General features: G+C 40.4%; 1 protein-coding gene across 1 annotated transcript in view; it reads left to right on the top strand.

The window, feature by feature from the left end:
- The window catches only part of LOC137912835 (protein TANC1-like), an 87317-nt gene that overhangs the window by 16784 nt on the left and 51276 nt on the right, over positions 1-19257 (top strand). The window contains exons 2-3 of the mRNA XM_068756966.1: positions 669-875; positions 9036-9140. Coding sequence (XP_068613067.1) covers positions 669-875; positions 9036-9140 — 312 coding nt within the window. The remainder of the gene's footprint in view (positions 1-668; positions 876-9035; positions 9141-19257) is intronic.

The raw sequence follows: 19257 nt of genomic DNA, 5'->3' as shown, positions 1-19257 counted from the left end.
GGGAATGAGCTGCTCAGCAGAGGTCTGCACTCTCTGAGTGCTTTTCTAGATGGTATTATTATTATTATTATTATGAAGGGTTCTCTCAGGTTACTAAACCAGATAGGGCAGTTAAAATGTGATTAAAATCTGATCTGTACATCTGAAACCTTGTCTGAATACAGAACACATGCAAATCCTCTCAAAAGGTCCTTGTCTTGAAAATGACAACAAGAAAGAACATGCTTATTTGTGAACTGTGTGGTCTAATTTGAAGATGTTGATTTGCTTCAGAACAACATTTGTGCTTTCTCCACACTCTCTTTTTTCAGCTGAGCGTCTTTCAATTATTGTTTTGTGCTCAAATGCAGAAACTGATTAGTGTGTTGTACATTTCTCTTTCACACGTATTTGTATTTGTGAGATATTTCCAAAGTTGGATGATGGGAGCAATTTGGTTTTAATAGGATTAAAAGCTGGAGGATAAATTATTAACTTGCTTTTATTCGGTGATATGGTGGCTAGTTGCCTCACAAAGACTGCTGGGTTGAAATTTAGACTGTAAATCCAATCAGTGTGTTCTTTCCAGGCTCTGGCTTTACTGCAAGATGTGGGTGTAGCTGTTGTAGACTTGAAGTAACAGTGTAGCTATTTGTTAAACATTCAACTAGCTTTTTTTCTCTCAACAGCTGATGTCCACAGCCACAGTGCCCATAGAAGATTACCATCCGGTGGAAACCCCCATCTCCAGGGGCCTGGCAGCGGTCACACAAACGTGTCGGATGATGTTTTCAGATTAAGCCTCAACAAGGGAGTGTCCATGTCGCTCCCCTCCTCACCTCTCCTCCCACGACAGTCTTATATGATGCCCTTGCGCTCAAGCAAGAGATCACCAGGTATTATTTGTTTGACTTTGAGATTTGCTTTTGGTTCCTGATGTTTTAGCATTGTTTAAAATACAGTCAGACATAGACTTTTGCTCTGTATCATACATATTACACAATTTCCCAAGACAAAATGTGAATATACTGTGACTAATTTTGTCACATAAATGGAGCTTTATTTGTCGCTTTCAGCTTAATTTCAGTTATTTCGCCTGTCAACAGGTTCCTTTCTTAGATTCTCTCAATGTTAAACATTGTAGCTTTCTAACTTGGTCTACGATATATTAGGTCAAATTATGCGGAGTAATTATCTTATCTTATCAAAAACAGTGGTATGAAGTAGTAATGGTAAGTAGTAAGTGGAAATGTTTTGGGACAGTGGAGCTGTAGCATGCAAGACATAACAAATTTGTACAGACACTGAAGAACATAGAGAAGTGGACAACTTTATGTCCTTAATTTTTGTATTCACAACGCATTAAAGTTCTATGCTAGTTCACTTTAGAGGTCTCATTTTCATTCAATGTTATTGAAATGAAGGGAGAATCTCGAATGCACCTCTTTATTACTTTATTACGGTTGAATGTAAAAGATGCAGTAGGATCCCACCTTTCTTTCTCACTGGCTGCGTTTACATGGACAAAATGTCTTTAATCCGATCAGAGTTCGGAGTAAAATTATGATCGGATGCACTGTGTTCATGGTCCCTAAAAATATTGATCCGATTAGGACTTGCGTCTACATGAGGGGCTACATGAGAAACACCATCGTCATAACAAGCCAATCAGATGCTGCACAAGGCTATGGCATTGCTATAATAGGATTCATAAATTGGGACATGAGGTATGCGCTGTCTGTGTACCCTCCAGATCACCCTACATAGATGGAGAGCTTTTACCAATTGCACAGTGTGTTTACGCTTTGGTAATGGGTGTGTGTTTATGCTGGATCTAATTTTCAGTCCTCCCCGACTCCCTCCATCCACCATGTTGGAAACGTGGCTGTCAGCAGCTGTGGGGTGCTTCAAAGCAGGGGATACCTTTGTAGCTGAACTTGTTTCAACCGGATGCTTTGCACGCAGGCAAAAAGGAAAGACATCTTTTAAGTTGTCAGTGTGGCCCACTCACATGTGGCACTCATCTGTGGACTTCCCAGCCTTTGTTTAGAGTGTTTCCTGCTTTGATCTGTTTAGTGTAAAGGAGTTGATGGAAAAGGGGGTCGGCTGGTTTAATCCTAACTACATACTCGTTTGTTTAAGCACACATCTGTGTCCGAAATGATCATTTTGCTGTTCAAGTCCAGTTTTAGGATTTTATTTAGGATGCGTTTCAAAGTTGAAGGCTATGTTCTGATTTCAGGTGCAGATTAAGAAAGGATTGTGTTGGCTTTAATATTTCACCTGACTTTCTATGCATACATAATTTAAATTTAAATGCAATAATGGACTTGTGAGTCTAAAGTTGTATTACATTATGCATATTTCAACAGAACGCTGGATGCATAATGGCAAATAGCAAATAAGTTCCAAGAATATAAAAGTATTCTGATTCTGATATTACTTTTTTTCTCTTCTAAAAAACAAAGCGCAAATTGTTTAGAAGAGCCAAGTCAAGTTTAATTTGCACACCTCCCATTCAAGTTAAAGTGAATCATCAAACAATGTATGTGATACTACAGGAAGTGTAATGACCATTTGAAGCGCATCAAAGGGAGTGCTGATGAAATGTACATTTGTAGACATGAAAGGAGGAGGGACTAGAGACAGACAGAGAGAGAAGACGGGTTTGTGAAGGTGAAAAGGGCCCTGGGAAGAGGGGAGGGGGGAGAGGGGAGGGGGGAAACTCATTAAAGCCATATTCCCAGTTGCCATGCTCAGAGGTGTGGAAAAAGTGGTTTAAAAAATGGTCTGATGAGTTAGAATGTTGAGGACAAGCAGGAAGGGTATGTTGGGGGAGGGTTTGCAGACTCTCTTCTTCCCTCCTCACAGGTAACTGTGAAACTCCATGGGGGGAGAGTTGACACTTCCAGTTAATAAACACATACTGCAGGAAATGTCTCAGTTCAGCGACGAAAACAACGTGGGCCAAAACGCTGAGTATTGTCTTCTTGCTGAGCCAAAGAAAGAAAGATTATTCCTGACGAAGTGAACATCTTCCAATGAAATTGATAGTGCTCATGTATCCCTTCTTGACTAGTCCAGTCAAACCAAAGCCATGATGTCTAAATCCTCTAATGCTTTTTCCAACCCAGGCCAATATTATGAACATAGTTACCTTACACTCTCGTGTAAAATGTAAAATAAGTGTTATTGATCTCAACTGCGCCCTGCAAACAGATGTGATAACCATGTTTTTAACAAATAATGTCACGGAATTCCAAAGTGACATGGCAGTAAATACAATATATACAGTCTACACAAACACTACACAAAAAGGTTGAGTTTGGGATGCGTCATGCTAAAAAATAAAACAGACAGATTTTAATGAGCTATGTATTGCCTAGAAGGATACATTTGACCTGCTTTTAGTTGTTTTTAAAGCATTTTTTTGTCCAACTGTTGTTACATTTTGCATTCTAAATACATCATGGAAACCTCTTGCGTGTTGCTTCCCAACCAAAACAAAAACCACATCTCAAACACCAATTTTGAATTGACGAGAAACAAGCTTTTTACAGTACAGAGACAACAAGGGATTAAATAAAAATAATTTAAATGGCTTATGAAGCTAAAAACGCAACTTTGTGAACTTATAAAGAAATATTTAAGCATTTTAATAAAAACAAACTAGGAGTCAGTAGGTTTTAATTTTTACTTATTGTTTTTGACTCTTTTTTTCGACTATTTGTGTTAACGCTTTAAATTATCACCAACCTCATTTTCCCATTTATACAATACATTCCTCCGTGCATTCTTTGACACTTCCATTTATTCTCATTTTCATCCAGCTGTCACCAATGTATTTGAGGTGAAGTTGTTTCACAGATTAAGAAAGTATTTTGTGGCTTGCCTTCATTTCCACACACATTGCCGCGTGGAAGGCTCTTATTTAGAGGCTTTTCTCTTGAAAGCTTCACAGGGGACACCAGAGCAGCATTGAGTTCATTAGGAGTGAGACGGATGCATTAACCGCAGAGTCCTGGTGGCGTTGAGTGCCAGCGCTTTGATCCACTAATCCCAGATCTTAACCATGAAACACAGCACCCTGACATGTGTTGAGCAGCACCTCCGCTATAGTCTTTATAGTTTACAGGCACCCTTGAGGCCATCTACTGCTGCAGGCTGCCCTAATGAACCCATCTCCAACCAGTACACTTCACAGATCAAGCATTTAGAAACTCCATTTCTGTTTTTCAGTGGCTAGTTGATGGCTTGTAATGCGAGGGATGAAGCTTTCAGGTGTTTTTCAGATTTTATAATTTCCCTAAAATCCTCTTGCACATTCTCCTAATTATCTCCACAGTGACCTCCTCTGGCTGTCGTAGGTAACTGTGCCACTGTGGGATTAAAGGCATCTGTTGAATGAGAACTGTTTACAAAGGTGCTGTAAATGTGTGTACATTAGATGGTGACCTTCCTATAGATGACTAAATGCTTTGTGTCAATGTCTGCCTACAAGGGATCATTGAGCAGCAATTGATATTATATTATTGCTTCCATGGGCAGTGCATCATTTTAACTGAGACCATTGTGTGTCTTAAAGTGATTTCAGTTGGGTTTCCTTTGCGGTAACATAGAAGCTGATTGATAAAGCTACTGATAAACCCAGCAGACCTGAAAGTCGACATCAGTTATTCAAGCATGATGTTGACCCTGTGTTTATCATCTTTGTGCCGGGTCTGAGACAAAGCATACAGCTTTTCCTAAATCATGATTATTAAGTGCTATATCTCTGTTGTTTGAGGGGCAGAGGCTGATACCCTTGCAGATATCGTGTAATTTAAAAATGGTAAAATAATTTGCGTAACTACGCCTTATAGTTTTAGGCAAGTCATTAAAAGCTTTAAAAGCTTCAGGAAGTGTACGTTCATAAACTAAAGCCCTTAAACAGAAAATTATTTCTCAAAGTGATCATAAACCCCCTTCTCCTCTGTAGTGTTTATTATTCTTGCCAAATTAATTATTGATTGAAATGATGCCATATTATATTATAATATCCTGTATTTTAGAGGATGTCCGTCAGCCAGAAATCTACATCGTCTTCTTCAATGCTAAATAAATGTCATTAATTTTAGAGCTCTGTATGAGCTGTTTTCAAAGCTAGTTGTAGCACACTTCAGGTGAACTCGATCCTGAATTCAACTCTGTGGTTTTGACAGCAACCAGACAGCCCTGAGGGAATATTGATGCCAGTCTGAGAGCTCAGCCTATAAAAGACCTTGCAATGCTGCAGGAACCCTTTCAAAGGTTCCTCTGATGAGCACTCGGTGAGAAGCTCTCTCTAGCTCACTCTGCTACACTTCACTACACTCCAGCTTTAGGTCCTTATCACATGCAAGCCGCCTTTTCATCTGCAGTGGAATCCCAATTCACTTGCTGCCTAAGAGACCAAATGTACCGCCAGTCAGTAGATTCTGGATGCTCCTGTGATATAGTTGTGCTTCGTACTTAATTGTTCGTTAATTACCGCTACATTTCTTTACATTGCTTGGGCAGTTGTTTTCTTTTGAAAATGTATGACTGTCTGCAGTGGAGACCAATTCATAATTCATCTGAGTTTGTGAAACCGCATGTATGAGATTAAGCATGACTATTAAACATGAACTGTTGAACACGTGACGAGTCTCCCCTTGTGTCACAATGCAGTACAGGAGAGGACAGTGGCACTGCGAAGAGGGAGGACGTCTCAAATGTGCATTTGTACTTAAGTTCACGGGGCAGCATGTCTGTTTCTCAGCCGTAGAGGAACCAATTTTAACTCAAGCTGTGTCTCAGATGTACAATTAATAACACTGTTGGCTGCGTTTAACGTCCAGCACACAGTATAATCCCGCCCATCTTTTTTTGGGGGGGTGGGGTCGGAATTCATTATTTTATGACATTTAGTATGACATTTTCGAACATAAGGAGAGCTGTTGTGGGATTTATTTTATTCTCGTTGCTGCACAAAGAGGCCACAATGACTTATTCACATGTTGAAATGTGAAGAAGTCAGAGTCCATCGTCAAGAATGTTGGGAAAACTTTGATCACTTCCTCACTATCAACAGCTCTCTCTTTCACTGACATTATGGACGAGTGAATGATGGGGAGCAAGGAGTCCTCTGGAATCACAGCACATGTGGCTGCGTTACCCCGACGATAACATTGGCTTTCATTAAAATCTTTTTTTTAATATAATCCACCCACCTTCTGTTTTCTTGCTATTCTTGTCACATATTTGATATGATAGATATTTTATTAGATATGCCATCTATTTAATAATGATTCATATGTACCTCTTTTTTTAATGCTCACTCCCCTTGTGACTTGATCCTTTTGGAACGATACAGATAAAGGGAAAGTAAATAGATCTGTCTTTCAAATATAAGTTTAATCAGAACAACATAATCACTAATTGTTTTGTGTAGACACTTGAGTAAACTTATCAACACTGGTCAGCCATCATAGCTTTTACCACAGTGCACCTTAAATATATTAAACATTAATTCAGAAAACAAGAGCCTTCTTGTTTTTACGTTTTTTGTTCGTGGCCAGTCTGTCAGAATACTTCTGAGTCAGTAGTCTTGCTTGTCCTTGTTCTGATTACCTCTTGCCTGTTTTTTGAGTGTATCATAGTGAGAATGTTCTCTTGTCCTCACTGAATGGGGTATATTCACAATACTGCACCTTAATGACTTTTAATTGCGTCTGGCTCCGAGATAGAATGGGCCGATGACGCTTATAGCCGGGTGATAATTCTTCTAAAACAAGTCTAAACAGGTTTACACTCATTTACATGAAAGTAAAAGAACATTTAACGTCTGCTTCTGTCTCTCATTGTCCTTCAAGGGTCATTTTTCTGACACTTCCATTTCTGAGACCTTTCCATGCCTGTTATAAACCAGAATGGCTCATCCATCAGTGCTTGCATCTAAAAGGGCAAAGCGGTAATGACACCCTGTTAAATCTTGAGATTAGATTTTCAGTGGAAAGGACCCGTACATGCTTTGCCATGTGCTGCTGCTCAGATGTTAGAGTTTTGATGGAGGATCTTTAACCTGTTCATTCAGCCATCTGATGTGGCCAAAATATACTCTTGAAAAGCAGCCATATGTTTGTTGTTTCACAAGTTGGGGTTCCTCTTGGCACCTTGTGTAAACCCAATAATAAGCATATGGCTTTAGTTACTCCAGCTATGCCCCCAGTGTTTAAAAAAGAATGAAATGCACTCAACAGAACATATTTGGCAGTCAGCATTTGGTCCAAGATATTTACCTGAACTAAATGTGGCTCACACACGGCCTCTGCTTTTCTGTAGCCTTTTTAATTGGAGCAGTGTGACTCCTGCTTAATGGGCTTCGCCTGACTGTCCGGATGAACGGCGGCTTTCACGACACACTCTTTGGTTTTGTCTGCTCAAGTAACGGTTGACCTGGAGTGCTCCTGCAAATTCTTCACCGGATCAATCCTCTTGAGGCTGAGACCTCACCTACCATATTGGAAATCCAGTTGTAAGATCATGGTGCTTTGAAAGACGCATCGTAATTATTTCTCCTCTATATAACAGCCACTGCTTGCTGCTCCTGTGAGGGACAACTTTTTATGACCTAATCTGAATACTTTTAGACCTAGAGTTGTTAGTAATGTTTTGTTTTTACTGCTTGTATATCACAGATTCGTGCTTCAGGCAAAGCTCTGCTCAGGTATCACTTCCTTCCTCACTAATGCATTTTAAGTTGCGTATCCATAGATGGCACTGTGCATCAAGCTGACTTAGACTCTCATGCTTCGTTTGTTACAGTGATACTTCCAGACAATTTCCCCTCACAAAGACCCCTCTCCCCCTCCCCCAACACACACACGCACACATACTGTAACCTTCAGTGTTAGTGTCTGTTGCCAGCTGTGGTTTGTAGAGTATTTGATCTGAACATGGCGATGGTGCTTTCTTTGCAGGTGGGGCTAGCTGTCGAGTGTTGGAACAGGAATTTGCTATCCCTGATCACTCAGATTTCTATGTTGTGACTAAAGTTCCACATAGTGCACACTCATCTGATTAAAGGAAGCAGGTTTAGATTGGGTTATATTAGGTCAGGGTCGGTGTAGCATGAAGATAGTACAAGGGGAGACATGCTGGTGCTGTTTCCATGGATTTACTGTTGCTTTGCTTCTTGGCTCAGTATTTAGTCTAGTGTCTGCGCTGGATCTCCTGCATATATAAACAATTATAGTACCACTCTGAGAAAAGATTAGTACGCCTTTACTACCACTCAGAGGAACATTTCCATTCGAATGATAATTTCTATTTAAGGTGCATTAAAAAGCTGAGCGTACAGAATATTTTAAATACAACATGCATATATATTTTTTTGCATGTTGCAAATATTGTGACTGTTGTAAAACAAGGTCTGCAGTTGAACGAGTAGGTAGAAGTGAAGCGGGGAGGTCAGTGGTTTATCTTTAAGTCTGGCACAGTGAGAAAACATTCTGTGTGGAGCTGTGGAATTTTCTAATTCCGTCACGGTGTGAAGCAGCAGAGGCTCGACTCCTCAATTAAAACAAACCTCTGTCATATAGATCATCGATCTGCCTTTAGCTGTGAACGTTTCCTTGAGGTTATAGTGTCATTGATTTGTTCTATACGGGCGCATGTGAAGACTCATTTGAAAGTTTATGAGGAGGGTAATTGTTGTGGTTTCCTGCTATTGTTTATGTTCCACAAGATGGCTAGCTGCATTTACTGCCTGGTCAGTGTGTGTGTGTGTGTGTGTGTGTGTGAGAAAGAGAGAGAGAGAGAGACTTTTTGTGAGCTACACAGTGCATCCAAGCTTGTCCAACTAAGACACCACTGCATCTCATCTCTATTCCCATCTGGAACACGTTAATCCAGCAAGAACTCTGTCTCTCCCTCTCTCTCTCTCTTTCTCCCATTCTTTCCTCTTTTGCATTCATTCCTCCCTCTCTCTCTCTCTCTCTGTCTGGCACACTCTGTCTCTATCTCATTCTCCCCGTGTCTTTGGTTCCTGCTATCAGGTCCGATCAGGAAACCCAAATATGTGGAGAGTCCGCGCGTTCCTTCTGATGCCATCGTTTCAGCGCTGAGGAAGGTGGCCGACAACAAGGAATCTTCACACCATGGTGAGTTTTGCTTTTCATTTGTGAGTGTGTGCTTGTTTCTTTGGTGAGATTGGCACCGGTTAGACCTGTTAGCTGTCATTCACAACTTTCCTCTCAGACTGTGACCAGGTTTTCTGGCTCCATTTGTAGTATAAGGTCAGGGAAAGGTCTTTTTAATTTGACGTTAGGGGTAGTATGAGTGTTGTAAACAAGCTTAAGCATGTGTTCTCTAATGCAAACACACGATTGTGCTGTGTTTATTTTTAAGTGTGTGTTAAGATTACAAAGGAGCCAGTTTGTTTGCTGTGTGAAGATCGGCTCACTGAAGCGCTGGGTTTGTTTGATGGACCTTATATTTCTTCATAACTGGACAGGTGTGTGTTCATGTCTCCATGGTTTATGAGGTGTGCTCTCGGTGATGCTGCTGCTTATTCCTGTTAACTCTGTGCTGTTTTGGGCGTATGTTTGTGTATTGGGTGATGTTTCACTAAGTGGTCTGCTTTGATTTCCAGCAGAGCAGAGAAGCCTTAAATTCTTCCCGCATGCTTAAGCGGCGATTTAGGATGCATTATCTTAAATAAAATACTAGAGTAGTACTCTCTAATTCTACACGCCTCACATGCAGACAGTAGGAACTCAGTGTGCTGACCATTGCATACCAAGGCAGGAGGGTGTGGCAGACGTTCAGCTGGCACCCGGCTACCGTCGGACAACGGACGGCAGATAAATGTTATCCCATGACAGCTGGTGAGCTGGCACGATTAGAAAGCTAATCTTATGAGCTGTACAAAAAAATGTTTCTGCCTAACTAAGGATAAGTCACTTTTGTTTTTATGATTTTTTGTTGAATTAATATACTTAGGCCCGAGCACCTATCCTAGTTTGTTGTTTGTTATGTTACACGTTTTTCACAGGTTGAGAGTCATTAATAAATGTGTTACTCAATGAAACCGAAACCGAGACGAAACTCTTTAAGAACTAACCGAACCGAAACCGAAGGACAATTCCCACAACCGGACAGCTTTAAAGAGAGACAACAGCACAGAACGAGAAGACAAAGAAAACAGGAGTGGACCGTTATTAATCTATGCAGTGATTAATTAATTAAGCTGCTGCTGAAGCTTCTGATCGAAGTGCTGGTATACAGGAAATTACAGATGCTATTGCTGCCTCTTCTGTTATTCGAGGCAATCTAACAGTGACTTGTGAATGTAGTGAGCGAGTGAATGTCGGTGGTGGTCAGGAGGGCCGATGGCACAAATTGGCAGGCTCGTTTCTGTAAGTCTGCCCCTGTAGCTTCACCTCCACCAAGTAGGGACTGAATGAATAATGCACAATATTGAGCGCTTTGAGTTTCTAAAGAAAAGTGCTCTATAAATCCAATGCGTTATTATTATTGACTTTGTGTGTTTATATTAGGGCTGTGGCGATACACTAATAAACCCGAAATGCTCCCATACATCTGCAGGCGCTGGATTTATACTCTCCGCCATTCTGATGAATTGCTCCGCTCTAACCGGAAGAGAAAGACGTAGGTTCTGGTTAACTTGCTAGAAATGCTCTACAGCAACACTAGCGGTGGGCAGACCTAATTGCTCTTCCTGCAAAGTGCGGGACGGGGGGGGGGATGAATGGGGCTTAATGCATTGATACTCGCAGCTAAAAAAAAATCGATATTATCTGGGGAATCAAAATATATCTATATATATCGTAGAATCGATAAAATTGCTCGGCTCTAGTTTGTGAAGATGATTCCAAATTTTGGAGTTGAATTGATGTATTCCTGCTGCATAGATCAATTTGTGTCACATGCTGCACACCTATGTTTCCCCCCCCCTTCCCAGTAAAGCTTCTTTCAGGCTGTTTTCTGCTACTTCGAAGAAGATAAACGGTGCAGATTTTTTGCCGTCTGAGACAGAGTTGGATGGTTCTGTGACATTGGAGCTTGTCTAACAAGGTCAGCATCAATATGTTGATACGATGCTGGAAGAATTTGAGTCAGAAAATCCTTTGGAAATTTCACAGCATGAGAAGTAGTGACATTCCGACCCCAAATAAAATGAGTTCTCAGGAGATGTGAATGAGCTTTTTGGTGAGTGTTGTGCTGAACAATGAATCACCAGGATGTCTTGAAACAACGCACCAATATTACAACTTTGTCGTATTACTTTAATCATTGTCAGACATTATTAGCTTTGTTAGTGTTTCATTATCACTGTTCTCAGATATGATTACACTGTATGCCAAGTTTTATTGCATTCGATTGTTATGCTTCTGAGTTATACTGGCAGAGCTGTCTGTTGTGGACGGGCAGAATAGGCTGCCGGCATGTATTTGACCTGCAGTGCTGCAATGTCAGTCTGCCAATGAGGAACGATGAGAAAGCTACTTGCACATTTGTGGCTTCATTTTATCTGTGTTTCCCATATTGTTTTGTTTGTTTGGGTACGAGTGTTTGCCTGCAGAAGTCATCTGCGACGGGCGACCAACGGTCTGCTTGTCAAGATCGTTTCAGCTGTGGTCAGAGCTCTGTCTCTATCAATCAGCCTTAAGATCAGCTCCAGTCCTCTCATACAATTATGTCTCCCTCTTACATCCCTTTTACAACTGCAGTGGGACCTTGGCCTCAGCACCCAACACCTGTTTCTTCATGTACTGAAGCTGTGGGCCAACTGAAGTCTCACCAGTTAAATCTGGCTGCAGTATTGTTTTGTCTAGTCTGTTGTGATTGTGCTGGTAGTAATCTGACCTTTTATTGTTATTTCTTGTACATGCATTACAAGTTTAAATATGTGACGTTTGTTCAATTCATGGCTCTGTGTGTAGTTTGGGAGCACACAGTGAGAACATTTGTAGCTACAGCCATATTTAGATTCATAAAGAGTCATTTCAGAAAACAAAACATGGTCAATAAAGTCTTAACATCCAACCGAACACAGACTCTGTTCTGTTAATGCTGTGTTTAGCTGTACGATTGTCTGTCCTGATGCCATCAAACAGAAGTAAGCTAATGCCAAGTCTCAAAGTCACAGTTCTGACAGGCTGCAGCTACGTCGTAACCACGTCCTTGATGTGACTGCTGTCTGGATGCTTCCTCGTATTTTTTAGATTCTGATGGAGAGATGCGTTTAAAATGACTGAAAGCTTTGGTCATCTTCTCCTGATTGTTAGCAGGATTATGGAAAAACTACTGGGTAGATCTTGATGTAAAAAAAATCTGAAGATGGGTCTTGGTCTAATTTAGGTCATTAAATTTTGATAGTGATCCGGATACACGTCTTGATACATTCAGATAGGTATCTGGATTTTTCCATTCATTTATAATGGAGCTTTTTAAAAAACAAATTATTTCTTGTAAAATATAAATTCAATTTACTCTCCAAAAATCACATTCAAAGGGGTCTGATCTGCTCTATCGTTTAAAATGTCTTCTGGATCTGGTCCAGAATGAGGGCAGGAAAAATATTACATTTTAACATTGAAAGCCCCTTTTACCGATTCAAAGGATGAGTTTAAAAATACACATTAACTCTGATTCACTTTTACTTTTCATGGTTGGTGTATAAAGATACCAAGTACCGAGGGGCGACGGTGGTTGAGCGGGACGTCCTATGATTGAGAGGTTGGTGGTTCGATTCCCGGCTCCGGCACATGTGTACACTATTGTGTCCTTGGGCAAGACACTTCACCGACGTTGCCTGTGTGAATGTAGTGAGCGAGCGAGTGAATGTCGGTGGTGGTCAGGAGGGCCAATGGCGTAGCCTCACTTCTGTCAGTGTGCCCCAGGGTGCCCCAGGGTGGTGGCCCAGGGTGGTGCACTTTGGTACGATAGTAGCTTCACCACCACCAAGTGCAATAATGCACAATACAAAGCATCTGGCATCTTTGAGTGTCCAGAAAAGTGCTATATAAACCCAATGCATTATTATAATAAGAACAATTTATAACCTTTTGATGACGATCCAGATCACCATGTGGGTGGTGCAAATCCGATTAAGAGGGGAATGAGCTGCTTAGCGGAGGTTTGCGCTCTGGGTGCTTTTGTAGTTAAAATGGATGATGAATATCCATCCATATGCATGTAGAAAAACAAGCAGCAGAGTATGGTGTCAAGCTAAGATCCCATTCAAAGTGAGTGTTTACCTTGTCGTCCCCACTCTGGATCTCTTTTTTCTTAATATTGTGTTATTAACAGTTTCACCTCAGTTTGCTGTGATGTCTCATTGGACACTCCATCTGTGTCCAGCAAAAGACATTGTGGTTATGAATTGAAATGTGAAATAAGAATGTTCATCGTGCTTTAGAGGGACACATCACCTCATACCTTGGAACTAACAGGGGAAGCAGGATGCATGTTCTCATTGAGGGTTCATTAAAACACACTCCACTGTTGTGGTAATGAAACTCCAGCTGCTAATGAGCACCGGCTGGATTGTTTTCTCTGCAGGGAGAGAGCCAAGACAGCTCTGTGGAGCCAGTCTGTTCATGAGGTTCACCCTCCTCCTCCTCCACGGCTCTTCTGCTCCACTCTTCTTCCTTTACTCTTAATTCGTCTTTATTTCACACCTGCTCTTAAACCTCCTCAGGCCAGTAGATAATGATGTTGTTTTGTTTTTGCCTCTATTTACTGTATGGTTACTGGAATAACCAAAAGTGGTTCCAGCTGCATCCCTTTTTTATATCTTAAGGATAGCATACAACGATGTTGTACAAAGACCCATTTTTACTTCATGCCTGTCTTCCGCATGAATACATAATGCTTAACGCAACTGCCACAGTTCCATCGTGCCTGTCATAGTATCATAAATAATGGTTGTTAGAGTAATAATTAAAACACTAAATCATAATTTTGTAGTAAGACACAAAAAGGCTTCGAGCTTGTGTTGCCCTTAGAACATTATAACGCTACGTGAAAACCATTCTGACGGATCCACTTAATAAACTGGATAAATGAATCACGAAGAGTAGCTAATAGAGAATAAATTTATGATTATTTTCATTATTAATTACTCCGATGAAGTTTTCACAATTACTGTTTAAAAAAAAAGAGTCAAACTTCATGATAGATGCTCATCAAAATTTCTTTGAATTCTTATTTTACTCGACAAATAGTCCCAAAACCAAATTGTTTATTATCACAAATGATCCAAACAAAGAAACTCTTTACATTTAATGAAGTGGGAGCAGCAAATGTCTGAAAACAACTTAAGGAATCGATAAAGTTATTGGCAGTTGATGGTTTACAAAAAGATTATTCAGTTGGAGTAATTATTAGTGTCCCTGCAAACTTCTGATTTATGCTTCACTTCTGGATGGTGCTTTATCCCCAGGAAAAATTAAAGATAATAGATAAGAGCCAACCAAGCCCACTTCCCTTCACCTTAAAGGCTTAAACTGTTACCTTCAGTGTGTTCTAGATCCTTCCCAAAGATCTCACTGACCATTTATTGGGTTTGGATTTCCTCAAAGCTTTTTAGTTTTTCCTCTCTATGCTCCATCTTCCAATTAAGACTCCATGCCTAAAGGCTTTTATCCATCAGGTTAGCGTTAGCCAATGCTCAATCAAGTTGCCCGTACACTCCTCACAATTGCAGTGCTGATTAAATAGATAACTGAAGTTCATGCAAAGTTATAATTCAATCTGAATTTTGTTATAAGTGCTTGTGCTGCAGTGGGTCTGTCAGAATCCAGTGATCCTGCACAGAATGTACTTCAGCTCATTATTGGTAAATCTGTGGAGCCTTTCGAGTTAATATAACTTGACTGTCATATAGTCACTCTGGTTTTTCCAGGAAGCAGCTAACTTGGAATTATTAGTTCTTACTTCTTAAAGTGCTGTGCTGTTCATGTGACGCATTATTGTATTCCAACTCCATGCAGTAAAATGGCTCCTTGTCATTTGGCCTAATGTTGCAGCTTCAGACAGACGCCTTCAGAAACCTTTTTTATTTGCTTTTTCAGAGACCTCATGAAGAGAAATAAGACTCAGCTAGTGCTTGATCAATTCTATTATCTGACTTTTTAGTGTGGTTTAGTGGTTCGTGTTGTTGCCTCTCGGCAGGAAAGTGTTTGGTTTGTGAAAAAGTTCAAAATGGAGTTGGACATGATCTCCTCCTGGTCTGCAGTTTTCTCTGGCTTCCTCCCCGAATCAAAAGAAGTGAACGTTTGGTGGTGATTGGTAACAAATATGTTCCTTGTGTTTGTATCAGTTTTTTGATGAGCTGGCATCCTATGCTGTACCCTATTCCTTGCTGTTGTAATGTGTTTTTCTGCTTTGGTATGGATTAGAAAATACTTGATATATTATAGAATGACTATAGATTAAATATGCGTTGCAACATTGTTGTCCTTTGCCCTGGGATTATTGCTATGATGTGTCATTAGTTTTTAATGGAATAATCTGGTTTGTTAGAAGAATTAGAGAACATAGACCAGGGACACAGTGGCTACATGGGGATAGAATACGTGCCAGTTTTATCATTTCTTGTATGACCTCGGTTTATACAAAGCTCCCTGGATCACGTCATGCTTTTTCTGCACAATGGGTGAGGTGTACAGTAATAAAACTCTTGATTGCAGCATCACGGTTTAGCATTTTCTGGCAGTATTCACTACCCAGTTCATTGTCTGTAGACAGTACTTGGTGTTACTATCATGGTTCTTTCTCATTTGTTTACCCTTAAGAGGATTTCAGATGTTTTTAAACAAATATTTTACTAATTTTATGAACGCAATGGCTGCTCAATAAATCTTAAATTATTGTCAGATCAATATAGGAGCTGTGGTTATCCAAAGATTAAAGAATAGAGCTTCCTATTGAGGGGTAGCTGTTCTGGTAACAACCACTTATAACATTTTTATTTTAAAGATTACATATTATACTCTTTTTCCACAAATTAATGCAGTTCCCAGACACTTATATGAAATATCTGTGCCGGTCAAAATAGCAAACAGATGCTGCAGGACAGCGTCCCTCTTTTCTGTCTCAAAAAGCTCTGTCAGAAAAGCCTCTGAAAACAAACCCGAAACTTGAGTGCACATGCACACATATCTTCTGCATGGTCTCTTACTGTGACATCACAGTAAGATATATTTCTTCCAAAATTGTTTCTGTACTTCATAATATGGGACCTTTAAAGGAGACATATTATGAAAAACTCACTTTTCCCATGTTTCTACACTTTTATGGTGGCTTTGGGTCATTACCAACCCCAAAACAGCTAAATAAACCACCAAGTGAATCCTGCATAGTTTACGTAGTTCTGTAATCACCTACAAAATATTTTGAGAATATTTAAAATATTTTATAGTTCAGATGTTCCATGTCAATTTAAAGTCTATTAGGGCTCCATGATGTGACAACCATCAAGGTGTACCCAGCAGGGACGGACAATGCATGGTTGCGTCTCAGGCTACCCGCGGCACTCACAAGGACATCGACACCTACACTTCTTCTGTGCTGGACCATATCAGAACCACTACTGACAGTGTTACAACATAGAAACAGATCACCACATACCCAAATCAGAAGCCATGGATGAACAAGGAGGTCCTGCTAAAGGCGCGCAACACCGCCTTCAGATCAGCACGGATGCTGTTTATTGACTTCAGATCAGCATTAAACACTGTCACCTCCACACTGCCATTGGATTATGTACTTTCTGATCTACAGACCCCCCCGCCCCCCCATTGTCATCAGATTATATACTTTCTGATCTACAGACCCCCCCCCCCCCCCACACACACACACACACACACTGCCATTGGATTATGTAGCAGCATGTTAGGTCAGGAACGCACCTGCTCAAGCATTATTAGACTCAACACAGGTGTACCACAGAGCTGTGTACTGAGCCCATAGACGAACATCTATGGCTACGCAAATGAGAGCATCCTGACCAGCTGTGTCACTGTCTGGTATGGGAACTGCTCTGCTATGGGCTGTAAGATGCTCCAGCAGGTGGTGAAAACTGTCCAACTCCTTTTCCAGCCATTGAGGACATCCAGAGGAAACGCTGTCTGCGCCAAGCCCACAGCATCCTCGAGGGCTCATCCCACCTTACCCATAAACTGTTTGCACTCTTGCCCTCCGGCAGACACTTCAGGAGCCTCTGATCCAGGACCACCAGACTGAGGAACAGTATTTTTCCCCACAGCTATCTCCTTACTGAACTCTGCCCCCTGCCCCTACACATCACTGCATACTGATCAGCCCCCCATCACTTCTGGTTATACAGAGGGTTCTTAATTCATGCCTTATGCGAATATACAGAATTAGAATATACATAGAGTAAAGTGTACAAACAAATACTGTTGGTCATGCTATAAGAGTGATATGAACATACGATACATATTATATGCTCATATTTTACAGATGGGTGAGAGACGTGCATACAGGGGCTCGTCGACTTACGACCACAATTGGTTCCGAGGGATTTCGGTCGTAAATCGGCCCACGTTATTATGCTGTCATGATACTGTAAATTTGTTATTTATTTGTTATGCTTATTTAATTGACAGTGTTAGTAATTTTTAAGTGATTTTCCAAACAAGTGATATGACCTTGTCATGAAATATTTTTTTCTACAGGGTCTGTTTGGTCCGTCATTGTCAAGAAGGACCCATAGAATATAGATGCTGCTTTTTATTTATTTATTTTTAGATGCGAGGTCCTCTGGTTGAGCACTATTTGTTGCCAGTGTGTTTGTGCTGGTGTGATCCTGTGCTGCGCTTTGATTTGGACTGAATGAAGAGGCATGAAGATTAGAGTATAAATCAACATGAGCAGTATTAAATTGTGAGAGGTTCTGGATGTCACTTTTGATGCATATTCAGTTTATTACTCAGCCGTAGACAGACGTCCCTCTGACTGCAGGGCCACTTAATAAAAGTGTCAAACGTGTTACAAATTAGTTCTAGAGTGATTAATTCTTCTCATCTTGAAAAATACAGCGCACGAGGCCCAACTGTCCCCTTTTTATATGAATTATACTCCAACCCTGCGGACTGCGGGTGTAAATTAGCATATTTGCTAAAATCCGGCATATTTATATCTATTAGATTATGCTGTATCGATGTTCATTAATGTGCACTGTCCCTATCAAATGAATGAATGAATGAATGAATGAACCCAAAATTCAGAAATTAAGCTAACCCAATAAAGTGATTCATGCCATGCATGAACATTTAATCAACCCTTCCTTGGCCTGAGATCCACCCTGACAAGAAGTTTCATCAGAACCAGATTCCTTTCTGATAGACAGAGAAACCAAAGTGTTTGATCACTGAACAGCATCTGACTCTCATTGGCAGCGCTAATAAAACCAGAAAAGTGGCATTATGAGACATATTCATGATGGCAGTCAAATCTGTAAGGAAAAAATGTGACAGGGTAGGAATGGTGTTATGAAGGATTAGGAAGTTGTTGAGGGCGGGATGAAGACCAGTGCACATTGATTGCTTTTGATATAATGAATTGGATGTTTTCACCAACAGCACTTTTTAAGCATGTTCAAGTGTCCTCCAGTTTAATCTTCAGTGTTGGATGTTACACAGCATTTTCAATAAATGAATTTCATTTCTAATGAATATATTTATATTCACAACGAAGAGAACGCGTTATCTGTTAATGGGCTTTTGGATTTCAAGGATGTATATGTGCGTGGGACGAATGGATTGAGTTTGACCTTATGGGGTCTTGGCAGTACATTGTGGTGCCGGACTTGGACACTGCATTTAATCAGATTGGCTTTTATTATTAATAGCTGTGAAAGGAGCAGGGTAAAGGAGAAAATGAAGGAGAGATTAGGGCAGTTGCTGAGCAGAGAGCTATATAATAAGCTTTTGTTCAGTGCCTTGGACATCTGTCTCTCTCTCTCTCTTACTATGTCTCCTCACTCTGTTTATACTCAGGAATTCAACCTTTATTAATTTATCATATTCACATGAGAGTTGCATGGTACAGATCTTTTTAATAGTTTCAGCACAGGTAGATGTTTGTGCTTAGAGTCTCAAATGTTAATATGTATTAACAGGAAGAAAAAAAACATTTCAAGTGGTCCCTGCCTTGTTGATGGCAGCTCAAGCCTGAAATTGCACTCTAACTAAGTATTCAGTCTTGGCAGAGAAGACTGCAGAT

This window comes from Brachionichthys hirsutus, unplaced genomic scaffold, assembly GCF_040956055.1.
Source record: "Brachionichthys hirsutus isolate HB-005 unplaced genomic scaffold, CSIRO-AGI_Bhir_v1 contig_916, whole genome shotgun sequence".
NCBI classification, from domain to species: domain Eukaryota; kingdom Metazoa; phylum Chordata; class Actinopteri; order Lophiiformes; family Brachionichthyidae; genus Brachionichthys; species Brachionichthys hirsutus.
The sequence above is the reverse complement of the archived record's forward strand: the minus strand, read 5'-3'. Positions and strand labels throughout refer to the sequence as shown.